This window comes from Bacillus rossius, chromosome 2 (genome assembly GCF_032445375.1).
Source record: "Bacillus rossius redtenbacheri isolate Brsri chromosome 2, Brsri_v3, whole genome shotgun sequence".
Classification (NCBI taxonomy): Eukaryota; Metazoa; Arthropoda; class Insecta; order Phasmatodea; family Bacillidae; genus Bacillus; species Bacillus rossius.
The window spans coordinates 84,716,985-84,743,704 of NC_086331.1; the positions used below are offsets into that span (position 1 = coordinate 84,716,985).

General features: G+C 34.3%; 1 protein-coding gene across 12 annotated transcripts in view; it reads left to right on the top strand.

Annotated features, from left to right (window-relative positions):
• The window catches only part of LOC134529422 (aspartyl/asparaginyl beta-hydroxylase), a 191,283-nt gene that overhangs the window by 61,173 nt on the left and 103,390 nt on the right, over positions 1 to 26,720 (top strand). For all 12 annotated transcript variants that reach the window (XR_010074571.1, XR_010074574.1, XR_010074573.1 and 9 more), the window contains 4 exons: positions 2,661 to 2,710; positions 4,236 to 4,797; positions 8,272 to 8,384; positions 25,221 to 25,293. Coding sequence is in view for 8 of the 12 variants with exons in the window: in XM_063363480.1 (XP_063219550.1) it covers positions 2,661 to 2,710; positions 4,236 to 4,797; positions 8,272 to 8,384; positions 25,221 to 25,293 (798 nt within the window). In the remaining 4 variants the exon portion in view is untranslated. The remainder of the gene's footprint in view (positions 1 to 2,660; positions 2,711 to 4,235; positions 4,798 to 8,271; positions 8,385 to 25,220; positions 25,294 to 26,720) is intronic.

Below are 26,720 nucleotides of genomic sequence, written 5' to 3' on the forward strand. Positions count from 1 at the left end.
ATGGGGATATTTAGATGTAATTTTCACCATAGTAGGAATATACAAATGTATAAAATGATTCATTGTAGATGTCAAATGATCGACCATAAAGTTAACATCTTATGACAACCCCTTGTTCATCATGTAGACCTAGCTCTCCTGCTGTCTTGAGTTCTCGAACTAATCTGTCGAACCTTAGGCAGTACTCGTTGAATGTTTCGGCACTAGGCTTGTATTTCATTGCATGCAATCTCTTATTTAGTACCATCCTAGTTGCTGCACCTTTCTTTTCAATTTTTCTTTGGTGTCCAGTCCATACTTCATAACCAGTTTGTTTACGATATAGTGTTTACATTTTCTATCTATGCGCATGATTTCCAATAATGCCTTCGTTTTTGAATCTTTAGTTTCCTGTTTATCACCATCTTCCTGAAGATGTGGTGTTTCCCATTCATACAGTGGTTTAGTTAAATGTTCCAACACTTCCCATTCATCTAGGGAAACTTTTTTCGAAATTTCCAATCATTGAAATAACGGTATCCAGAATTTTTCATCTTCCATCTTGTTTCCGCAGTACACAAAGCTATAAACTTTTTCTATTTTACTGCATACTGTCCTTTCCTCTGATTTGTCACTGGGCCCATAACCTGTTAGAAGGCATGGTATGTGTGATCAGATATACATGTAAATAAATGTAAAACTATTTTAGAGCACACATCACTTTATTACTGACTTTTAATAGCAGAGAAAGACAACACAAAACATGGTTTTGTAAGGATACAACTGACTTCACCATAAAAAAAACTTGCTGTACCAACATGACAAACATTAACACAATCTAATATAAATGTTAGAACCATACATAATAACAATAATCATGTAAGCTAAGTCATACATAATAAATTGTATTGTTTTCAACAATGAATGCAATTGAGCATGCATGAGGCATGCCGGAAGTGACAATTTTAGACCATCCAAATGCACCGGACAATTGTCAGGAACTTACTGAAGCTGCAATGGATGAGTGAGACAGTTTGACCCAAGACAAACGTTATCTCATTCAAAGCATGCAGCACAGGGTGGAAGAATTCATCTGTATGCTGGGTGGCCATACCCGTCACTAAAGACTGCTAGCACTGTTTGATGAGTGTTTCAAAGTGTTTTTTTCTGGACTTAAATTTTAGAAATTGCCTCTTATTTTGTTTGTTCAGCATATATTGTTCAAATTGTTTAATTCAGAGGTAAATGTGCCTATGTTGTTAAATATTTATTGTAAAACTACCAAATGGTTGACTGTAGAAATCCAATGTAGTCGTATCCATGTTATTCCAAACTTTTCTTGAGCAATGTATTTACTTGATAAAACTGACCTTACCCTGAACTGCATCATTGACATAATATATTAATTTCCAATTTTAATTAATTAGATAACAGTTTTGTATTTTATTATATATATTCAATAATTATTTGTTTGTGGTTATCCTAGTTGTTTTATATTGTAGTTTTTTGTCTTGTATGTTGCTACATGTTTGTGACATGTTTATGTTTATGTTTATATATTTGTTTCTCCTTTATTTGGTTGTTATATGGTCCATGCTTGTGTGCGGTGCGTGCTTGTTTGCCGTGCCTACTTGATGTGGTGCCTACCCACATGGTTAGTTTCCCTGTAAGTAGTGCCCACCTATGCATAGTGCCGACTTGCTTGCTTAGCCTGCCCACTTGTAGTGCCTGCATTCCTTCGGTATTAGTAACTTTATGTATTGTTTGATATTTTTGTATGTCGTTCCCACCATTAAAGTTATTCAACTGTCGGTGGGCATGTTACAAACAATATAAATAAATATTACTTTAAGTTGTATTAAGAGCCAGAGGTTTTCTTGATTGAACAGCTTGTGTAAGAAATTTATTGTACACATTTGGCATTATGAAATTAAATTGACATTTTTCATTACCTAACATGAGTCATTAAAAATCACGAATGACAGGACAACAAAATTATATTAAATAACCACAAGCCAAAAAAATTACACAAACCTAGGAATTCAGCAGAAACCCTAGCAGTCGAATAACCATTGTACAAATGGCAGAGAAAAACAGTAAACTACAAAAACCAGCTGCATTTATGTTTCAGGGCCTGGAATGCATCCATGTTTGGCCTAAGGAAAGTGACATTCCAGGTCCTGAAACATAGTGAAGTATTGTCTCCTCTGTTTTTCTACTTCTTTGTTTATTTTCTTTGTGTTTTCTTTGTTAAATTATGTTGCTTTTTCTGTTTATTTTTTCAGTTTTAATTTGTTTGCTGAATTTTTTTTTTACCAAGTTGACTATTTGTTAGTTTGCTATTCATCATCTTTTGATGCTATTTTTTGAATATCATTTATTGCCCTAATCCTTTTTATGTTTTGAGTGTAGTTGGTTTTTGGGGTTTAGTGCTCATCTCTGCCATATGTTCAATGGCTATTTGACTGCTAGGGCTATTTGTTTCCTAGGGCTGTGTAAATATTTCTTTTGACCTGTGGTTTTATTTTTATTTAATTTTGTTATTCTGTTGAAGATTTTTGTAAACTCATGTTAGGCGATGGAAAATGTAAATTTAAATTCAATCTCCAGTTAAACATTTACTTTTGCCATTTAACGTAAATCATAAAATGCATTCAGTTTTTAATACTTTTTTTTTTCAGATGAAGGAAAGACTGAAGAAGATGATGATGAGCCAGCAGCTGTTGATGAGGTAGACTCTTTCCATAATGAGATTTTTTTTCCTTCAGAAATTGCTGACATGTAAATGAGTAAAACTATTGCATATTGTCATTAGGGTTGAATAGTTGAATAATATCAAAAACCAAATGAAGGAAGTTTTGAAAATGAAGGTTGATATCTTTTGTATTCCTGGAGCAGTATTTGCATGTTAAGGATGGCATAATATGTATTTATGGATTATTTTGGTGTGCGGTTCAAAAACTGTAACACTGCTATCACTTAAGAGATTATGATTTTTATTCACAACCATTATTATATATTTGGTTTAGTAGCTTTTTTGTAAGTAGATTATAAAGAATTACTATCTATTGCATTCATTACCTTAGTTGAACTCCCAGAAAATTTCTACCTAGTTTTTAGTTTCATGGTCTCTGGACCCCAAAACCATCACCAACTTAAAAGTGTGTGTGTTTATAATTTTTATGGTTATAATAACTGCTGAAATTTTGGACATATTACTTCCAGACTGATAAATAAAATATAGAGAAGTAAAATCTTAATAGATCTTGGTAATGGTCGAAATCAGATTTAGGGGAAGCAATTGGAAAGGCTTTTTGAACAACTGAAAAATCACTAACTTCCTTAATGTGAAAATTATTGCATCCTTTTAAAGTCTTCTAAAAGTAGTACCAAACACTGTTGAAGACCAAAAAGATTTAAACATTGAAAAGTTTTTCACCGAAGCAGATGTAGGAATCTAATTTTTTTGAATATAGGGAATTTGGATGTTTAGTGGCATATTTTAATTTTAATCCTAACCAGATAAATTTAAAGTGCATTGTATCCAACAAAGAAAATGCAGAGCAATACTTACATGTTGACAACAGGGCTACAGCACTAATAAAACTCAGTGTGGTAGTTTATTTGAATATTAACAAACTGTGAAACTTAATACGAAAATAGACAAGATGTATTTTACAAATACTAAAAAATTCATGCAATATTAGCTTTAGTTCAATTTAAGTGATTAATTTAGTTTCCCATTATATTTAACTCTCCTGTTGCACATCTGTTTTTAGTCCACATGCTATGCATTCCAAGTAGTCACTCAGCACGCAATAGGCAAATGAACCAATATCCCCTTTAATGATCTGGGGAGTGTGTATGTTCTACCTTTAATGGCATGCCTGTCATTTTCGTTTAGTTAGTTGTATATGCTTGCTTATACATATATTGTATCCTACAACATTTAATTGATTTCATAGTTGGCAGATGCAATAATTATTTATTGCTGTTTTTTTATAAAGTTATGTTTCAGTAGTGTTAAAAAGCAAATAATGCAACATTAATGACAAATAATTATCATATTAATTTAGAAAGTATATTATACTCCCACATTCATGGTAAGTCTAAGAAATAATAGCTTAATGGGAAAATATTGTGCCCTGTTTTGGTTTGTTATATTATAAAATTGATTTTGTTAGTCCTTGAAATACCTTATTTATAATATTGTGTGAATGTTAAAACACTTTAAATTATTCTACTTTTTGTTACAGGTATCCGAAGAAGCCACTGAACATAGTGAGGAGGTTATGTTAGAAAGTAAGGAAGTTGCGGAAAGTGAGGAAGTACCAGAAAGTGAGGAAGTTCCATATGATGAGGTACCAGAGTATGAGGAATCTCCAGATGATGAGGAATCTCCAGATGATGAGGAATCTCCAGATGATGAGGAATCTCCAGATGATGAGGAATCTCAGGATGATGAGGAATCTCCAGATGATGAGGAATCTCCAGATGATGAGGAATCTCAGGAGGATGAGGAATCTCCAGATGATGAGGAATCTCCATATAATGAATCTCCAGATGATAAGGAAGCTATAGACAGTGAGGAAGTTCAAGAAAGTGAAGAAGCTACTGAGAATGAAGTATTAGAAAGTGAAGAAATGCCAGACAATGAGGAAGTGCTAGACAGTGAGGAAATTCCAGAATTTGAGGAAGCTCCAGAAGGCGAGGAAGCTATTGAGGGTAGTGAAGAAATTAATGATTTGGAAGCTGATGAAGATCAAGCAGATGATGATGTTGATATTCCTGGTGTAACTGATAGCATTTTTTATCAAGGTAATTATTTTGAAGCTTTACTGTAGTATGCTACTGAATAACTTAATTTCAATCAGTATAACTTATTATATTATTATGCTTGTAAGAAAACTGATATTTGGCTAGCTGGTGGCTGCTAAATTAATTTAGATTAGTTTTTGTATATAATTGATAGTTGATGTCAAATGAGAAGTTAAGACTGAATTTTTTTTATAATTTTTTATGTTTATGTACAGTAAACTCTCGGTAGTCTGACGCATTAAAATTAAAACATTCTTACTCAAAATAGATTGCAGGCTCTATTGTCCGTGTTTAGGAAACAATCTTGGCTTTTTAGGTCGAGCAGCGTCAAAGTGGTCAATCGTACCAATGTTTTGTTCTAAATTGTAGCAGACATCATCAGGATTGAGAGCAGTCTTCAAGCCTCTTCCTATTGGTTCCTCAGATGTCAGCCATCAGTGGAGGGCTTTCCCACCATTGGCTTCTGTATCAGTCAGTTATGTTGGACCTCTTCTCATTGATTGTATTGGTCATTCGGAGTTACGCCCAGTCTGTAAACGGGAAGCCTAAGATGTACATCAAGTTCTGTCCCTGCCCGAACACGCCCGAATATTCACCTTCAGCCAACCTCGGGTTTATTTATATATATTTATATTTCTCTGTTTATTTTAATGTAGCTATACTAACCTAACTAACCGTCCATAGTGTTTTAAAGTGTTTTAATGTAGCTAATCTAACCGACCACTTTTAATATATGAATTCATTTTTCCTGCGCAAAAATAAAACAAATCCCGAGGTTGGCCGAAGGTGAATATTCGGGCGTGTTCGGGCAGGGACAGAACTTGGACATCTTAAGCTTCTCGCCTGTAAACCCCCCTCCCCCATGTTAGTCAAATCTACACTCACAAATTTAATTTTAACTTTAAATGTTTTTCTCGAACACATTAAACTTCCATCAATGACCAACATTAATTAATTAATTATTTACAACAAACTTTCTTTGCTACTTAGTTTCCTTTAAAATATAAACCCCTCAGCAATGAATTATTAAACTTCTAAACTGTAAATTGTTGGCGGCATTTCAAGGCCTGGTACTCTCGGCTGGGCCTTGGGGTAAACAGGTGCCCTGTGCTGGTATTTTGCCCGTGGGTCCACTATGGAAGTGATGATAAGCCTGTTGCAGTAATGGCTTCACGGGGTTGCCTCATTAAACAATTATTCTGAGCCAGGCTTTGTCTGGCTTCTCTACTCTTGCTGTATGTTGGTGTTCATTTCATGCTTTTCCATAAGTGGTGCCTATGTTTTGCTCAGCTTGTAGCAATCTTCTTTGTTGATAATATTCGAGTGTTTAAATATTTCTATGGTTTTTGTGACTGTCCTGGTCTGTAATTTTCTATGTCGCCTGTTGTTTCAAGTTTATTGAAATCTAAATTGTGTTTGTTGATAGAAGAATGCTCTGCTATAACTGATCTATTAGTCTCGTGTTAGTATTCCCTGATGTGTTCTTTGATTCTTGTTGTTCCCTTCTTCCTGTTCGTTTTATGTAAGCCAGGCCACAGAAACATGGTACAGTGTAAACTCTATATAACGACACTTAACAGACTGAGCATTTTTCGGCGTTATAGAGAGTGGTCTTTAAATGGAGAGAAATAAAAGATATAATTTTACTATATTCTATAATAATATGTATTTACTAATATAGTACACATTTTACACACGAACATTAATATTCATACAAATAACACTATTTGCATATAGTCTATCTTCGTCTGATGTTTTTTGCTGCTCCAATATATTAATTGTATTTTCTTATGTATTTTACTGATATCTTGAGATACTGCCGGGTCACCTTGATTATATAAAAAGTATTTTTCTAGTAGTTTCACTGCATCAAGTGCTTAGTAAAACTTTTTCATCAATACACAAAGATTTTCGTTTACTCGCCATGTTTACAGTTCGAAAGTCTGTAAGCAACTGCAAAAATGATAACGTGTAACAACTTGACAAAAGTCTAGTGACCGAGGTAAACATGTGTAAGTTCATCATACAAAAAAAAAGACAAAATTTCTTAGAATCTCCGGTATGTCAGTCAAAGTAACACGTGCTAGATAATAATACAACAAAACAGCAAACAAAAGAACGCACACAGCTGCAGTTCTTATCAACTTCGGCAACTTAGAAAGTACTGCTTAATGATTTATAATGTTGTATTGTTGTCGTTAAATAGAGTGAGCGTGACGCTATATAGAGTGTATTATTGTATAGAAAACAAGGTAAACCAACCAAAGTCAAGCAATTTCGACGTTTTAAGGAGTTTATCGTTAAATCGAGTGACGCTATAAAGAGTTTACACTGTACTTAGTAAATTCCGGCAAGTGGTTGGGCTAAAGTTTAACTTAACTGAGGGCATACAGGTTTGAATTTTTCCGCAAGTCTTTTGTACACTGGTTAGCAGAACCAAAGAAATCAGCAAAAAGTCAAGATTTAATGAAGAACTAAAACATCTCACCGCACTACTTCTGGCTAATTACTATAAAAAGAAAGAATGTACAGCAAGCAATGAAAAAACTAACCACTAAAAAACTTCTTTCAAATTCAGTAACGTAGTTGTGCTTCCATATATGTACTAGGAGTCCCCAACCCTCTAGCCCGACTTCGGAAGAAACATGAAACACACATAATACTAAAGCCTTATGGCAATATTCAAACCTATCTACCCTCAGTAAAGGATAAAACTTCAGCCAAACAACTTGCTGCAATTTAAAAAGCATCATGTTCTTGTGACCTGGTTTATGTAAAACAGGCAGGAAGAAGGATAACAAACGGAATCAAACAACACATTAGGGAGTAAAAACATGATAACCACAGATTGCCCGTAGCAGAACATTTTTCTATCCCAAAATAAAGTGTAGATGACAATTAATTTGAAACAATAGCGAACATAGAAAACTAATGGAACAGGACAGTAAGAGAATACATAGAAATATTTAAACATCCAAACAGTATCAACAAAGAAGATAGCTACAAGCTTAGCAGAAAAACAGGGACATCACTTATGGAAAAGCATAAAACGAGCAGCAACAGAAAGCAAGAGTGAAGCCAGACAGGCCTTAACTCCAAATGACCAACACATCCAATGAGAAGAGGTCCAACCTGATCAGCTGATACTAAAGCGAATGGCAGGAGAGTCCTCCCCTGATAGACTGATACCTGAGCCAGTAGGAAAATTCCTGGACTCCTGGGAGTATATATAGAGCCTTATTAACGTCTAACCCTCAGTTGGATTTTCAACCCAGATAGGGCCTGCTGCAATGAAATTACAAATGTGGGTACAATCCTACAATATACCACTCAATCTCAATGCGGTTCAGCCTTGGAAGTCAAGAATGTTAGTTGTAATGTCATAATTTGCTCATTGTTTTATTTTGCACTGTTTCTTTACCTAATACCTAGCTGTCTGCAAATAGTGTTAATCCCATATGCTTAACATTATAGATAAAAGTGAGGAAAAGAAAATGGCTCATTCTGATGAGGTGGATTATGCAGATTCAGAGCATATTGACAAGCACAACAAAGTTGAAGAGGATGAAGCCACATCTCAAGAAAAAGTATGTATTACTGCTGTTGTTTATTAATTCCCAAATTTTGCAACTAATGTAATCAGTTTGCTGTGTATAGAATACAAATATTAAGATTTGTCAAAACATTGCAAAGTTAACTTACATTGCAGCATACTTATCATTGTTTTTAAGCTTTAATATTTCAAATTTCATAAAGGTTTGGTTTTGTAAGAGTGACATTCATTGTGGTTAATCATTTGTGTGTTAGCATATTTCAATTTTTCAAAGATAAATGCTGTTTACAAAAATTGCAACACCGAGTAATACAAGAGCTATGATAACTAAATATCTAAAAATATTCTTTTAGACTTCTTGGAGAGACCTGACTATATGTAATAGTGCATTGTCTTTACACATTTTGGCATTGAATAAAAAGAGTTCTAGATATTCTTGTAAAATAAAGACTCCAGGGGGCCTGAATTCACCAAAGTTATTTGGTGGTAATTTGTGGAGATGTAAGGCAACCTCAGGGTAAGCTGTTCTATGCAAGACTAGGAGATTGTGCTAGTCAAACTCTTGAACAACTTGACAGTTAAGCAGCCATGTGCACCAGGACAGCTTTGAAATAAGGCTGTCACCTCTGTCATGCATCACTAAATTATCACTGGATGGGGCGAGCTCTTTCAGTTCGTAGCAAATAAGATAACAAATTGTATCCAATAGCAACTAAACCAGTACCACTCTGAGATAGGCTGGTGTGATGATGCCAAATGTGTGCTTTCTTTAAAATCATCAATCATGTAATACATCACCGCTTAATTTTCCTCTTTTCATAATGTATTTGTTTTGTTTATATAATTGCTTGTGTATTTTTATAACAAGTGCTTTGTTTATGTGCAGAATATTTTATGAGCTTTTGTTCATCAGCTAATAGTTATGTATGATCTCAGGACCATTGACCGTAGTGCACGCTTGGTACCAACTGGCTCTTGCCTTTCCCATTTGTCATTCACTACCACCAAGAGCAGACTCTGTGCTAAATGCTGTCTTGGCTTCTTTATGTTGCAGCCTGGGCTTGTGGTGTAATTAGTGTAGCCCTGAGCCGGTCGCAATCACCTTTTACCATTAAAGTATTACTACCTGTGTGCGTCCATGATAAATGTAATACAATAAACATTTTTTACCAGTGTTACTTGCTTCATTACCAAGTAGAAGTGTAGGCATAGAATCTTCAGGTGTGTAAAATGTCTTGAGAGCCAACATTTTCACACAATATTTTCTCTTTGATTTGATATTTTACATTCACAATTGGGCTTTCATCCGGTCACAAGGAGTCTTCCCCTTTCACCCCCCCCTCCTTATTTTCTTCTTTTACTCTTCTCCTCACTTCTACTCTTTCACCCATAGCATTCCTTCATCCAGCCCATTTCACTCCTTCCTTGTCCTTACAAGGAAAGCATTCCTACTTCTTTCTGTTCACCTCCATTCCTTCTGGAGCTTCCACCCATGATCTCTCTGCTCTTTATACACACCTTTGTGTACCCTAGTCCCCAGCTGCTCCCTCTCACTGTATCACCTTATACACCTTATACAGCCTGACTAAACTTTCCAACCTTCTTTTCCCTTGTAATGCTTCCCACCCTAGCTCCGTAAATCATCTCAGTGGGACTACACTTTTCCCCCCTTTGGCCCTTCCCTTCTCCTCCACATACCCATCACCCACCTCGCTGTTCTACACTACACCTTTTCCAGCTCCCTTACATCAGTCACTAGGTAGGAGTCCTAGACCACAGCCGCATACTCCATTACTGGCCTGACCAGTGTAGAGTATGCCTTCTCCCTTACCCTCCTCCCTGCTCCCCGTAGGATCCTGCCAAGCAGCCCCAGCGGTATCCTACCCTTACTCACCACCGTCTGAACCTACTTCACAAATGCGAGGTTATTTTGCAGGGTCACCTCCAGGTACTTATAATCGTTGGCCTCCTTTATCACTTGCCCCTTCCAGCTATGCACTTCCCTCTTTACCTTCCTCTTCCTTGTAAATCTAACCACCTGTGGCTTTTCCACATTCTTTTGGAATGCAAGTCTAATATTTTATGGCTTGGGATGGAGTTTACCTTGGGAAAGTCTAGCCTAGTCTCTATGCCTGTTAATAACTATAAATGTTTGTGCTTTGTTTTGGCATACTTTTAATAAATTATTAAAATAGTATTTGTTGAAAATTTTTGTTAGTCAGGCACCTGCTACTGTTATTTTATTTTTCAGTAGAATGGTGAGGAATGCAAAAAAAAGTTTTAGGAATATCTCCAGCATCTTAGTTGCACAGTAAATTTTCCTGTGGCCATACAACTAGGTATACTTAACTGAACTTTATTATGCACACTCTGTGAGAACTGATAAAACAAATAACTAGAGCTGGGCCGATCACCTATTTTGCCGATCATGCCGATGCCGATCATCTTCTGCCGATCTTGCCGATCTTCTAAGCCGATTAGAGCCTTTCAAGTACCTCTGAATTGATTAATTTTGTAATAAACAAAATTTTAAACAACCTGAAAAAAAACTGGAAATGTGTGGCCTATCCAAGCAACATCACAGGATTTTAAATTGACAGTTTTTTAATGTAAGTGTGAATTACTTAAGGAGAGAATCTCAAATTTAATTTTTCATTACTAATTGTAATTACAATTACAACCAAAACCATACTACTAAACCTACATTTCACAATAAAGTCGTGCATGCTTCAATTCCAATAATGCATTATTGGTCACTCAACACACTGTCCTTAAATCTAATTAAAATAATAATGTTGAACAGAAAACACTGACAATCAATGAACATTGCACAACTGCTACTTTGCTATAACTCTATGTTACTTGGCCTACCAGAATACCAGATAAATGAGGCTGTGTAAAGAGTCTGTAATTACACTTTCACAAATTAACTCACTAATATTGTTTTTCTTTAAAAATCTATCTATTGACCATTTCTAATTGGCTGATGCAGTGCTCTGCAAAATTCAGTTACTTTATACTATTATACCTTTTCACCTGAAACCATATATTAAAGATTAAGCAAAAGTGGTTCAAAAACAAACACAAAACTATGAAAGCTGTTTTAGCCGAAATAATCAAAACTGTCAAATTATGCAATCTTAATTTTTCAGGGATGATGTTTTTTGGTTTTAGTTGAGATGTTTCAAATTCTTGTTCAAAAACATCAACATTTGCACTTTTTCGGGATTTAGAGCACATCTCTTCCTGTCACAAACAAGGCCTGTGGTACTGAAGAGACGTTCTGAGGCAACAGATGATGCTGGTGGAGTCAGATATTTAAAAGCAAGCTTCTTCAAAGCCTTGTACTGCGATATCTTCCAGTACGCAAATGGACTTCCAGTTGTGTTCTGCAAAGGTTCTGCTAAATACTGCTGCAGCTGTTGACAAGGAGAAGTCACAAATGCTGTGTGAGCATGTGCTTGTGTCTTTGCAGCTATTAGTCTACTGTAGACAGAAACCATTGACTGTGAACCTACAGATGCCTTCGGAACTTTGCTTTCTGTAGATGTAGATTGTGTAACATCAGTTCCTTCAGTTACGTTTGTGAGAACATCTGAAAGTTTTCTCTTTGCTACCTCTACAACTGCAGGTTCACTGAATACTGTTGTTTTGAAACGGGGATCTAGGATCGTGGCAAATGTGAATACATCATTTTTTTCCACATCACTGTAGTATTCATTCAGATGGTGCAGCATGTCTTTTGCCATGTGCTTCATATGTTTTGATGGCATCTGTTCTAAATCAAGTTTCAGTCCATTCACAATTGGAATAACTTCCGAAACTGTCGTCTGTGAATTGCTGAGAGCACATGTGGCACGGTAAAAAAGTTCTAGCAAAGATAGCAAATTTTCCATCAAGTTCCAGTCACTTGACGAGAGATCACCCATCAAATTAAATTCTGGCAACAAAAACATGATAGCCTTCCTCTGCTCAAACAGACGCTGCAGCATTAGGTAAGTACTGTCCCATCTTGTTACCTCATCCTGCAACAATCTGTTTGTTGGCAAATTGTTGAGCTTCTGGAACTCCACTAGCTTTTTGTTTGCAACAACTGAATGGTTAAAATGTCCTACTACTCTTCTGGCACGTGCACACATGCCACTTACATTCCTTTGGGATGTTATGGAGTTGTTCACCACAAGTTGTAGTGTGTGAGCGGTGCAGTGAACACGTTCCACCTGAGCTTCTTTCATAGCTAAAATCATGTTTTTGGCATTATCAGTAACAACACAATGAATTTGACTCATGTCAACGTTCCATGTCTGAAGAGTTGAATTAAGGAAATTTGCTATGTTAACTGCTGTGTGATGTGTGTGGGTAAATGGAGCAACTTCCAAGCACAACTCTACTCTGCTGAAGTCTTCTTCAAAAAAGTGCACAGTTAAAGACATGTAATCTTGTTTTGCAAGTGATGACCACATGTCCAGGGTGTGACAGTTTTGCACACATTTTTCCACGGACTTCACTGTAGAGGTCAGGAATTACTTTTCTTGAAAAAGTGGTCCGATCGGGCATCTGGTATCTAGGTTCAAGGTAAGAAATAAGATTTCTGAAACCTGCAATTAAAAAAGTCCTCATTAGAGTCAATGATTTTAGGTGTTTACAATATAGGTACAATTGGTTCCTTTTTTTTCACTTAGTCAGCTGTTTGTTGCGACATAACTATTATGGGGTAAAATAATATATTAAAATATTTTACCTTGTTTAATATAAATATTGTGAAAATTATGCTAATCGTTGCATAAATTAATAAAGGCCATCAGAATACAAAGTAGGAAACATGCAAAAATAATAAATAGATTTTAAAAATCAATATAAACAATATAAAAAAAATTTCATTAGAATACTCTTAATCACGTTTGTAAGGAAACAAAGAGTTATGAAAAGCGTCAAGTAAGTAAGTTAGCCTAATTAACAATTAATTACCTAATAAATGAAGACAAATTGGAAAAAAAAATGGCCAATTTATACTTACCAATATCTTCAACTAGACGAAATGGTTGTAAATCTCTGCAGATCATTTCCCCAATCAGTTGTGTTATCTTTATAGCTCTAGGACTAATGGCAGGTAGTTGAGCGTTTTTGCTGAACATTTCTGAAATACTGGGTTGGTAAACAGCCTTTGTTACAAATTTACATTGTCGACTTTTATTAGCATCACTACAGGTAGAAGTGCTTGTTGAAGCAATTCCTTCATTGCTTGAAACAATGCTTGCTGTTGCTGTAAGATCAGATACTTGTGATTTTTGGGTCAGATCTTCATGCACCTGTATTTCCATTGCTTTGCTATGAAACGTCAGTAAATGTCTAGATAAATTTGTTGTCGTGAATCCTCATACATTGGTACCGCCACGTGAAATTATAGAGTTACAAAAATTACACGTTGCTTTTGACGGATCACTATAAACGGTGAAATGTTCCCAGACAAAACTACTTTTCTTTGACATGATGACTTATAAATCACCACACACACGCACACACACTTAACTGCATTAAAATGTAATAAGGTCAAACCAAATCTTCACCTAATCACAAATCCGTCATTCTGTGATCCGTGTGTGCTGGTCTGGTAGACGTCAGCGATGATAATTTTATTGCCCTCCTTCCCCCCAGTGCCGCCAACAAACTTTCAATACTTCCCGATTGTAAGTTAATTTGTGAATACGAAATACCACTAAATGGGGAACAAAATTCTTCATCAACCAGGTTTTTATACAAAATAAAAATAAGCTATATTTCCCGCTAAACAGGTTAAGAATATTAATTTCGCTAAACAAAACTTTCAATAGGCCATATTTAGTGAGAAAAAACTAAATAGATGAATTCCCGAAGAAGTAGTTGTTTTCTAACCACGAGATAACTAGCGGCATTAATGTGTACGAATTCTGTCGCGCGACTCGCGTCACTCTAATCTCTGGCGTAACATAACCAACCTAAACAGTCGCCATTCACCATTGTGGTAATATTAACTGTAAATGGTAAACAAATACATAGTTTTCGGTTCTTAAATGATAAGAAATAACTTTGCAAATAGTATAATGAAAAATTATTTTACCGAAATACCGTAAATATACGTGGAAATTGATACTTAGGTATGTAACTGTTCAATGTTTATAAAACTTACGCTATTTGTTTACTTTATTGGTATATTTTTTTCGTGTGTGGTTAGTTTTAAATTATTAAATCCTATTATTTTTCGTTGAATAATTGAATTTTCTTCCCGAAAAGTACCGTAAACAAACATGGAAAGTTGTTAGGTATAGGTAATTATTCAATGTTATAAGTTTGCAGTAGGAGACCAATGATCGGCTCAATCGGCTACGTTTTGCCGATCATAATGATGGGCAAAATTAACAAAATCGACCGATTATTACGATCGGGGATCGGCATCGGCCCAGGTCTACAAATAACGATACCTATTTTGTTTATTCTCTTTGATATGGGGTTCTAAGCTATCCACATCTTACACATTTTATTGTTGCGTTCTCTGTGATTCAGCACTGACATTTTAAAATCTTTTGTCATGTCTGTGAATGAATCTGCATTGATTCTGTATGAATTTAAGGTGAAGACCTTTAACTGTGGAATTTTTATGGTTTTATAAATTTTATATACTTCATTTGCTAGTAGGTAAAACACACTTATTGTGCACTGTACTAAGGGGGACCCAAAAGAACTGATTTTTGTCATAAAAAATTAATTTATAACCCTTTTTACAAAATTCCTTCAGTCACTTTCAAAGTACTCTCCATTAGATGCGATGCACTTGTCCAGTCTTTTTTCCCACTGTTTGAAATACCTCTGGAACTCTTCATCTTTGGTATCCCCTAGCAGGGGCGGATCCAGTGATCAGTTTTGGGGGGGGAACTGGTGCCCGAAGAACATTGAACGGTATTGACAACATGGTTCTTATGGAATCCTGGGCATAAAATAATTGTTATAGAATATAACATAGGCATATAATAATACCAACCAGAAGAAAAAAATCAAAAATTTATTTTGAAAAATTAAATATTAAAATTAGGAAGCAAAATTTTTTATTACTGTAACAATTTATCTCAAGTAGAATGTAATACTTGGGGCATTTACAAAGTCATGGGGAAATGAAGTGGGAGTAATTGCAAATTATTCATGAAAAAAATTGGTTATCTAACTGGATTACTTCAAAACTGGCTACTTACAAAATCTAGCTAATTTGAAAGTACTGCAATTTTAAATTCTTAGAGACCTTCCTCGTTTCCAATAAAAAAAAATAAAAAAATTAAACCATGTTTTTTGGCTGTAAATTATGTTTGGTAATTCCCGTAAATCTTTAAAAATAGATTGAGCTGGTTTTGAATAAAAACACTTCAATTAATGTAATATACACTGTTTATTGTGTATTATTTTATATTAATGTAATAATATTCGTTGTATAAATATGAAATGACGTAGAACATGTAATATTTGCTGAATAAAAGCATATGAAATAAATTATTTTGCTTCATATTGCAATTTAAGAATCATCATGAAGTAAAAATATATAATTAGAGAAAGATACGGCGTTTGCCAGATTTTGAGAAACGCTCAATCACGTGAAAAGGGTCCACTGGTATGTCATAATGAATATGGAGAAGAGCGAGACCCTCAAGTCGTCTCTCAATCATTGTAGTTCGGAGCCACGTTTTAGTGCGACGTAACGTTGAGAAAGTTCTCTCTGCGCTGGCATTGCTGACTGGAAATGTGCAAAGAACATGAAGCAGTGTATAAATAATGTTGTATATGTCCTTGTCACAAGCAGCTAGTGCATCAAAAGCTGTTTTGAGAAGTTCGGCACCACGAGCCTTTTCAGTTTTCCATGTCTGCTGCCAGTGAAAAATTTCACCTTTTAACTTTATTAGCTGAATTTCTTTGGTGCCCTCTAGTAATTGAGAAAACTTGTTTACCAGGAACCGAATTGAATCGTTTATTTCAGCTAAGGTTGTGTTCACTATCAATTTTGGAAGTAGAACTGGGAGTCTAAATATATCAAGGTCTTTAGAAGAAAATCTTGTCTTGATATCTTGTAATATGCCATCTAGAAGTGGTATGAATACTGAAATTCTCTAATAATCCTTTACAGATTGCGACTCTACTGGTACTGGGTAGTTACTGCGATGAACCTGTCGCCCAACAGTCCTGGGTTTCCGAAGCTCAACATTAAGTTTCTCTGCCATTTTCTCTGTCTCGGCATAAATTTCTTTGAAGTAATTGTCACAATCCGCACGACGAGTCTCTAAGACCGAAATAACATTTGTAATACTCTTAGAAGCATGTACAAGGTCAAGTGTTTCTTTTTGAAGAAGTTTGCTCAAAGGAAGTGTAAGGGCCAGAACATTACTAAGGCAGAAGACAACAACCAAAAATTTACTTTCACATAGAGCAGCTATAAGTGATGCTGCTTTTCCAGCTACAGATTTGTCTTTCCAGCTAGAAATCTTCTCGAGAGCTTCTATTATTTTTGGCAAATCAAAAACAAACTGAAGTACACCGTCATGTCGTTCGACCCATCTTGTATCTGATAAATGAGCTAGTTTTTTCCCAAGAAACTGAAGAAGAGTTTTACTGCGTTTTGGAAAAGAAAAGAAAGAGATAGTTTCTTTCATTATACCCACTGCATTTTGGACCACATGTATCTTTGAAAACTGAGATAGAGAATTGTTATGTTTGTGATTGTAACATGGCATTTCCACAACATTGGTTGTCAAACTCTGCACTTCCTTTACTGCACCTCTGTCTTCTGATAACATGACAGAGCAGCCACCAGTACCAATTGCTACACACTGGAGGGGAAGAAGCTGCAATGATTTTATTTTCCTGATAATAATTTGGCCTAGTGACTTTCCTGTAAGAGACAGTTCTTCAGTGGCCGTTGTGACTGGTTTGTTTGTTGAATTATCTTTGGTACCATTCTGAAGTATTGAAAATTTGTTGTTTGTTTGGAGAGCTGTGGTTTCAGACATATCACCAAATGCATCTATAAATGAAACAAAATCTTTCCTTACAACCGTGTTCTGACCAAAATGTACATAGCGAAGGACAAGACTCACTTGGGATTTATTTGACATGTCACTGGTTTCGTCAAATATAATAGCATAAAACCCAGATAATCTTACTCTCTTGAGAATTGTATCTAATATGTCTAGTCCACAGAAGTCGATAAGCTCGTTTTGCACAGTTTTGCTGATATATGTAGCATTAAAATGAGCAGTTTTAATGTGATTTTCAAGTATTTTATCTCCAGCATCCACCCGAAAACGAAGCATTGTCCGAAAATTTCCTTCATTATAAGATGGAGCATCGGTAGTAAGTGGACCATCATCCCGATGACCACGGAAAGGAATATTTTGCCTTCCAAGTAGTATAACTGTTTTCACAATCGGTAGTAGTTTTTTCCGATTTACCTCAGCCTCTTCCAAATGTTGTTCTTTGACAAGACTTACTACCTCGGAGCAAGGATTATGATATGTCTTAAGGAAGTTCTTCCCCATGGCAACTGCAGTCATATGGTATTGATGGCTTGCATGTTGTTCCAATTAACCTTTAGCTCCAATCAAATCTTTAAAATTTGTAAGAGGTTCTGTAACTAAAGTTTTGAGGGGAACATTTCTGCAGTACCCACCTTCATTCCTAGTTGTAAAACATGGACAATATTTACAAACCAGACCTTTTTTAACATCTGATAGAACCAGCCATTCTTTATAGGTTTGCAGATGACTCCGCCTCACAAAATTCCGCACAGGCTATCCAGAGACAACACGGGTGGAATGTGGAAAGACATAAGATTCTGGTGGTTGCCACGGATTTTCTAGCAGAACGGACTTAGTGTAGTCATCAATATTTCCTCCAACAAAGTGGCCAATGTCACTGGAAACACTTCCAACAGAAGACGAAGAGCTAAGTAATGCTGAATGTAATATGCCATTGTTAACCTCATCTGGATAAGGCTTTTGGATATGATATTGGTCAAAAGAGCTTGAAGATGATGCAACTTTCTCATCATTATTGATAATCGAAGTAAAATCATTTTCCAAAACAATATCATTGTGTGTTTTACCACAATTCAAATCAGTGGGCTGCTCAACTGATTCTGAGGCATCCTCAGAATTCACTTCCACACGTGACTTCTTCTGAGGTGGCCCAAAGAAAGAAGATAGCAAGCTTTGTTTTCCTCCTTGTTGAACAGCCTGTTTGGAAAAAAAATCATAAACCAGTACAAAAGAATGTTGCAAATCAACATTTTGAGTTTCTATGAAACAGTGAAACCAACACAAGAAAGTGTTTGGAAATTTATTGCACTTTTGCCTTGCCTATTTTGAGCTAGCCCCTTCACGACAAATTAGCTTGTACACGAGTGTAATGTGTAATTTTTAACAGGTGTTAAGTATTTGCGATATATTATTTTACCAACACCTAGTGGATATTACTTCAGCAGCTGACAATAATATCTTTAGTTTGGTGTAACACTCGAGTATACAACATACCCGCAAATTTATGTAGGCGGTAGGCCCCTAATTTAATGAACTTGCGCGAGACACAGCATTAAACATGTTTGGGTTAACTGTATAAATCCGCACATATATACATAATTTTGTGACAGTATTAGACTGTGGTAATTTGTGAAGAGTAAGAAAACAGTTATAAAATGTCGCTTACTGCGAGCAATTTAAATGTGTCTTTGATGTTAGAATATGAAACGATGGAGTGTTTTGATATTTGTAATGCTTTGGATGTAGTTGTTTTAAGGTATTTATATAAACTATTATATTTCTAATGTTTTTTAATATTTATAAAATACATGGTCACCTTTGACTTTGTATCACAGTTTAGTTGAATTCTGCTGACTGCCCTTTTTTTATTAATTATTACTTTATAAATGCACATTTAATAGTTTTTTTTGCATTTGACTAAGAAATTATTTACATGCGGATTTCTTAGCTAGGTTACAATTTAATATTTGCCAGATGAGACTTTTTAAACAGTTTGTAACTGTGGTTGGTGTATTAAACATACTGGTAAAAATATTATTAACTTCAGATGTTATTTTTTTGTTTTAATTAATTCAATTCTATTCATAACAGTTAGGTTTGCTTCTGCTTATTGTTTTTGCTTTTTTATAATTTTCAAAAGTTAGAGTATTTGAATAAATAATTTTTCATAAATGTTAGAAAGTTTACTGTTTGGGACTGTGGCCAGAGAGCCAGAGTTGTTCGCTGATGAAGTCAAGAAGTGAGACACTGGTCATGGTGTAACAAACTATACTTAGTTCCAAGTCTGCCACTAGATGATACCACAGTCTGCTCTATGCATTGCAATAGCATATCGTCAGTGCAGTATCACGTAATTCCACCACACTTGAAGCCGGTTCATGGGATCTTATTCAAAGCTAATTTGCGCAAAATTAATATAAATAGAACTGAAAATATTTACTACGGTTTTTATTTTTGAGCTGAATACAACTTTAGTAAAATCTTTATGACAATGTATTTCTCTCTACATACGTAACACATGCGTTATTTTTCCTCACTATAATATTCGTATTTCACAATTTAAAAAAAAATCATAATAATACAAAGGACATTAAAATATCTTAAATATTTCAGGTTAAATTAATTTTAAGTTGAAAAAAGAGTCAAAATCATGTAAAAAAAATGCGTGTTAGATATTGATACACACATTCTGGCAGGATTATTGTCATTTAAAAACTAATTTTATGGTCCGATCAGATGTACAAAAAAGTTAAAATTTATTTTAAAATGCTTAATTGACTTGTACTGTATAAAATAATGAGATGCTTCCGCCTGGTATCTCGCAAAAACTTGTGTTGACTTCACTGAAAGGCATTTGTGAAGCTACAGTAGGCTAGTCTAAGAGACTCTCACCATGCTCGAGTAATCCTTGCCACCATACACCTCACAAAAACATGATTTACGGAACACTCACTATTACATTTTCTATCACTGTCTTTCTGCTAGTTTTCTTTTAAAGCGTGCGAAACAATCTCAGACACTACAGATATCAAGCAGAGTTGCCACATCCGAATTGAGAAATCCTTAATAAAAAAAAATAAAAAATAAAAAAGGCACAAATTTCCCATTCAAGATACATGCTATCATTATACAGTTGTTACCAAGCAATGTTCCCAATTTAGTTGTAATAAATTCCTCGACAAAATCATAAAATTGTAATATTTGATACAAAAAATATTTTCAGATCCTTTGACAAATGAATGTTCGGTGATAAAAAACAGCATTCCATTTTTTTTGCCACTGGCTTTTGGGGGGGGGAAATTTCCCCCATTTCCCCCCCTTTGAATCCGCCCCTGTCCCCTAGTGCCCTTTGCGAAGTTGTTTCTACTGCCTCCACATCATCAAAATGCTTCCCTTTTAGATTTGTCTTCATTATCGGGAACAGGAAAAAGTCGCACAGGGCTAGGTCTGAAAATACAGAGGGTGGGGAATGAGAGGCCACCCCTGAGAGGCCAAATAGCAGTTCACTCGTAAGGCTGTGTGTGTGGAGGCGTTGTTGTGATGAAGGAACCAGTCACCTGATCGCCAAAGTTCCAGGCGTTTCCTCGGCACATCCTCTCACAAACATTTTAAAACTAACAAATAAAAGTACTGATTAACAGTCTAGCCAGGGGGAACAAATTACTGGTGCACAATTCCACAAACATCAAAAAAGACAATGATCATCTTATTAACATTCTACCTCACTTGTCTTGCTTATTTTGGTCTGGGGGAGTTGGGAGTCTTCCACTAGCTTGACACTTGCTTGGTTTCTGGGTTATACCCATAACACCAACTCTCATCACCTGTAATGACTTTGGTCAAAATTTTGGATCACTTTCAATCTCTTTTTTCAAGTCCTGGCTCAAATTCAATCAAATGTTTTTTTGATCCTGTTTGAGAAGGCAAGGAACAAATTTAGCGGTAACATGTCTCATTTGCAAATCCTCAGTCAAAATCCGCTGGCACAAGTTCCAACTCACTCATGTCTCTTCATTGATTGTGAAGTGACAATCCTTGTTTATTTTTTGGCGGACTTTTCAATGTTTTCTTTGTTTTGAGATTTTGAAGGGCGCCCAGAACGGGTATGTTTAAAGCGCCCAAACCACTCGAAAACTTGTGTGTGGCTCATAGCATCCTCTTTGAAAGCCTGTTGAAGCATTTGGTAAGCTTCAGTTGCTGATTTTTTAAGCAGGAAACAAAATAATTTCAAACACACTCTTTGTTCTTTTAATTCTGCCATAATAACTTTGCAGGGGGAACACGAGAACAGTAAGAGAAAAATAATATTACAATCAAATGTTAACCTACAAACTGATGCCATCTGGGCAGCTGTTTAGTGAAGGTATCTACTAATGCCATCTAGCAGGAGAACTCTCTACTATGTCTGTGAATGGCAGTGCGCTCTCAGTCCGCTTTTTTTTTTTGGGTACCCCGTTGTACTTGTTAGGGCAATATTCACTGCCATAGTCCAAATATTTGGTTTTAATGCTAATCAGAAGGTTAATCTATAGTTTTATGTGATATTTAAACAGTAACATGTTTTTTTTTTGTTAAAATGTTCTGTTTAGGCAGTATTGTGTCTGGTTTTGTGTATTTTAACATTAATTACTATTTTTGTCAGCACTTACAGTTTATAGTTTTCCTTGAACATGCTTACCTGTAAAAAATATCACTTTTTGTAATAAACTACATCTTATTCTTGATTTTTCCATCAGGAACATATTGTTGTTAATTATGTGTACTTAAGTAACTAGATGAGCTAGTTTTATGAAAATTTCAAATTAAAATGGTACAAAGTGTTAATAATTTTTGGCAAAATTTTAACATATATAGAAAATTTTTATAACGTAATATGGTGACATATGTAACATTTACTTAAGAAGTCATTAACATATTATATATTTATTGTAAGATATGATAAAGTTAGTCTTTTTTGAGCTATTGCACTTACTCCAAAATAATTATGGTTTCATCCTTGGAGGTATAAATTGGTTTATTATTTATTTTAGTAAGGATTTTTTTTAATGTTTACTCTTGATTCATTTGGTGTTCCTGTAAGTCAAATGTATTTTTTTTTGTTTATAGCTGTATATTTTGTCAACAGCAAAGTCATTAGAGGTCGACACACAGTAACACATTTAAAGGGAATAGGATTCTGCTGAGACCATCTCGGAACCATCCCAACATTTGACTAGAGTGATTTTGGGAATTATCAGACTTGAATCTTTGCTCTGTCCCCAGCTGGAAATATCACTTGATGTAAGCTTTTGGACATACGTCATTGCTAAAGCACATGTATGTCTGTAGAAGAAAACTACAAAAAACACAAATTAAGCAAAAAATTGCTGTTGTCAACAGGATATAAACACCACATAATATTCCATAACAGGAATATGGTCACAAACAAAGAAAAACAAAGAAAATGGACTAACAGAACGAAAAAAAAAACCCACAAATGATGACAGCACAAAAATATTGAAACCAAAAAATTCAGCACAACAGTTGAAACGAGACAAAAACAGAGCAAAACTAAAAGACGAAACAAACACAATAGTTTTCCAAAAAACAGAAGAGAACGAAAAAACGAAAAAAAATCCCACTAATGATGACAGCACAAAAATATTGAACCCAAAAAAATTCAGCACAACAGTTGAAACGAGACAAAAACACGACAAAACGAAAAGACGAAAAAACACAATATTTTTCTAAAACAGAAACAAGCGAAGTTTCGGGAACTGCTATCTGCTCCCGTCCTCAGGCAGAGACGCACATGGTACGAAAACACAGATATCATGATGTTTAGGTTCAGATTTCATTCTCAGATTCAAAATTGGGTTCTGGAATGCAAGTCTAATATCTTACCAATGTGACACTTCACTCCGTATTCTCATCTTATTCTATGTTGAAAATATGAGTTGGACAATATTTCACTGACCTTAATATCCAAAACGGTTTCTTGTCTAGTATTGTTAGAGAGGCGAGTGCAGTTAAGTTTTTTCTGGAGAAAGAAGCAACTGCATAAACTTCTACATCTTCATTTGGGTCCATGCAGAAGAATGTGTGGTGATGGATACAGTACAGTTGACTGGCATGTTTGTGATATCCTAGATCCATTAGCAGGAATTTTAATAAGATCATCTATATCATGTATACATATCAACAGCTCAGCAAATTGTTATGCAATGAAAATGAGTCAAGGATATTTTCTCATCAATTTTATACAGTATTGCTTGACTCCTTGTGTGCTGAATCTATTATTCTTGGTCTTAGCTATTTACCTCCTCGCACATCGTTTAACTAATTTTGAGGCTCAAATTTTCTATTGCAGCTTTTAAGTTCTGCGCCCATTGACATTGATAAACTGGCTATTTAAAAAGAAAGTTTAATGTATGATATTTATAACTTCTTGGGAGTAAATGTTTTGTAGGTTGTGAGCATAATGTACATCTTTTATTTTGTTAATGGCTTTTAATTTAATACTCTGTGTTTCATTAAACTATGCAAATGTTATATAGTTTCAAATGGTATGATGTAAATGCCTTTTTAGGCATTTATCAGTGATAGGTGTCAAGCTGCCCATTTTCTGAGAGTTTATGTAATCTAAACAGCAATTTGTATCAGAGATTTTTGTAGTATGATGGTTTTTATCATAATACATTTATTTAACTGTTTGCAATTGTATGAAAGTTTTGTGATTTACAGTGATCCACGGAGTCTCCCTTGATTTTATATAAGGATTGATAATTTTATATTATTTCTAATTTTCTTTGGGTACTGTCACTCCAGGGTATTGGCTGTTGCTTTTGAGCCCTATAACATAGTTGGTAATTTTGGTAAACAAGTTATTTTAAGAATTTTTTTGGTAACTCCTATTAGAATGATGAAGATGTGCGACTCTGTGGGTCGTATTGGTGTTGCGATTGACAGTATGGGCCATAATATTAATACTTTAGACAGTAAAATTAATATGAAACAGTTGAGTGTCAATTTCAATAAATAACTTTATTTTTTGATTCTTATCATTATTATGTTTGAAATTATATTTCCTATTAAATAAAGATATTAAGTAAATAATTTTTCATTATTTTATAGATTAATTTCCTATTTTAATAACTCAGGAAAAGTTTTTCATTATTTTATAGATTAATCTCCTATTTTAATAATTCAGGAAAAATTTTACATTTTAATAAGCTTATAGTTAATTTGTAATTAATAAACTATAATTTGCTCAGTATGTGGCCCAATTGTTTTATACTGTATATTTTAGACTTTTATGTTCTTTGTTTATGTCCATGTTAATTGTTGCCTGCCCCTATTGTTTTATTTTTTTGTGTTTTTTTTTTCTGTGTACATATACTATGTATGTGTATTGTGTGTAACTGTATTTTGTTCACACCACTAAAGAACCCCAACTGTTGGTGTGCATGTTGCAAATAAATAAAGAATTAAATAATTTTCATATAGGTAATCCAGTTGTTTTTATGATTTATATATTTATTTGCCTGGCTGGCTGGCTGGCTGGCTGGCTGGCTGGCTGGTTAGTTGATTTTCATCAATATTCTTTCTATAAGAAAATCATAATCTGCAACTTGTAGTAATCATAGTAAAGAGTTTTTTTTTTTCCATTGCTCGGATAATTCTTGCCAGTACGAAACACCTCAGTATGTTTGACTATCACTCACTTACAAATTGAATATATAAACATAAATAAAGTTATATTAGTTCTTCATTTAATTTATAATTTTTGCTGAAAGTTTCCTTGCTGGCTCAATATGAATGCAGTTGGTAATTTTTTTTAGGATGAAGATATTGAAAAAGTTGATGAAAATGCTTCAGGAGAGAAGCAGATGGAAGACTCTGAGCCTATGGGAGGTAAATTATACTAGCTTCATGTTTAAATTAAAAAGCATGATTATTGTTTACTCTCACTTCTGTATGATATCTTAACCCATATTACTTTCAACTTTTGGCTCTCCGTCATATTTTTAATAATAATTTTTTTTTTTACATTTTCTTTGAACGGGTTGTGTTGTAAATAAGGGCTACATGTCTTTAATGATTTCATGAAAACTACTTGTTCCTAAGTAATTTTCAAACAGAATGAAATTTTAATCTTTTAATTTTTGATGACCAAAAATAGGTGGTGTGAAGAAATACATATCTAAAGTATTAGTAACTAAATATAATCTTTTTTAGTTTTTACATAATTATTATCAAGTTATTTTTAATCATATTTTACTAACTTAAATGGCATAATAACTAGTGAATTATTTTTTTCTATTGCAATGTGTATTAGGTATATGCTTTCAGCATTTTTTAAGAGCAGTATTGTATAAGTTGATTTACTTTGTGAATTTAAGACAATGAAACAAATTGCATCCCATAGTTTTTTTTAATATTAAGCCATTCCATGTCATATCATCCAGTAAAAAATTAATTTGACACACACTTCCTCAGATTTTCATGAAAATTGGCACAATTGAGTCTATTACTGTACTGATTACACCTGTAAAGTTTTTTTGCCCTATCATTTATAGTTTTTTTAAAAATTAAATATATTTTTTGAAATTTGTTTATCCAAAACTTTGGAAATCTCACATTTAAAGCACACTCAAAACTTAAAAAAATGTTTTTTCTTGAAAACTATTTAAGATATTGTTAAATTTTGCAGGTAGTTTTTGTGTTATACCTAAAAGCAGCAAAAATGCTATCATTAACCTATCTCAATTCCCCCCCCCCCCCCCCCAAAAAAAAAAAAAAGAAAAATATTTAAATATATTTTTTTTTTAGAAATTTAAGAATCTGGTGTTTTATTTTACAAAATCCACTAAATCTGTAGTCTCATACATGATAGAATTCTCAAATTAGTTTTAAAATACTCTTAAATATATAGACAATTAGATAAATAAAAAATCTAGTTGACTTTTCAATATGTTTAATAACAATACAAAATAAAGAACTATATAGGCCTATCTAAAAAAAAACTCCACTGTTTTTAATAAAGTAGTCCATGGGAAAGTTAAAATTTAGTGTGTTTTCTTATTTTTTATAACTTTTACAAACTTATAAACACTATTCCTAATGCAAAAAACAACTAAAAGATATACTTGTAATTTTTAAATGTAATAATGAGGGTAGCTAAAATAATATGTATAAGCTCAGTTCTCAGATTTTTATCATGAATTATCAGCAGCTCAAGTGTGTTTGATTCATCAAGCCTGTCTCAAACAGGCTCTCTTCCTGTGGTGACAGGCAGTTGGATTAGTGTGGTTTGTTATGCTTTACCTCTATACCTTATG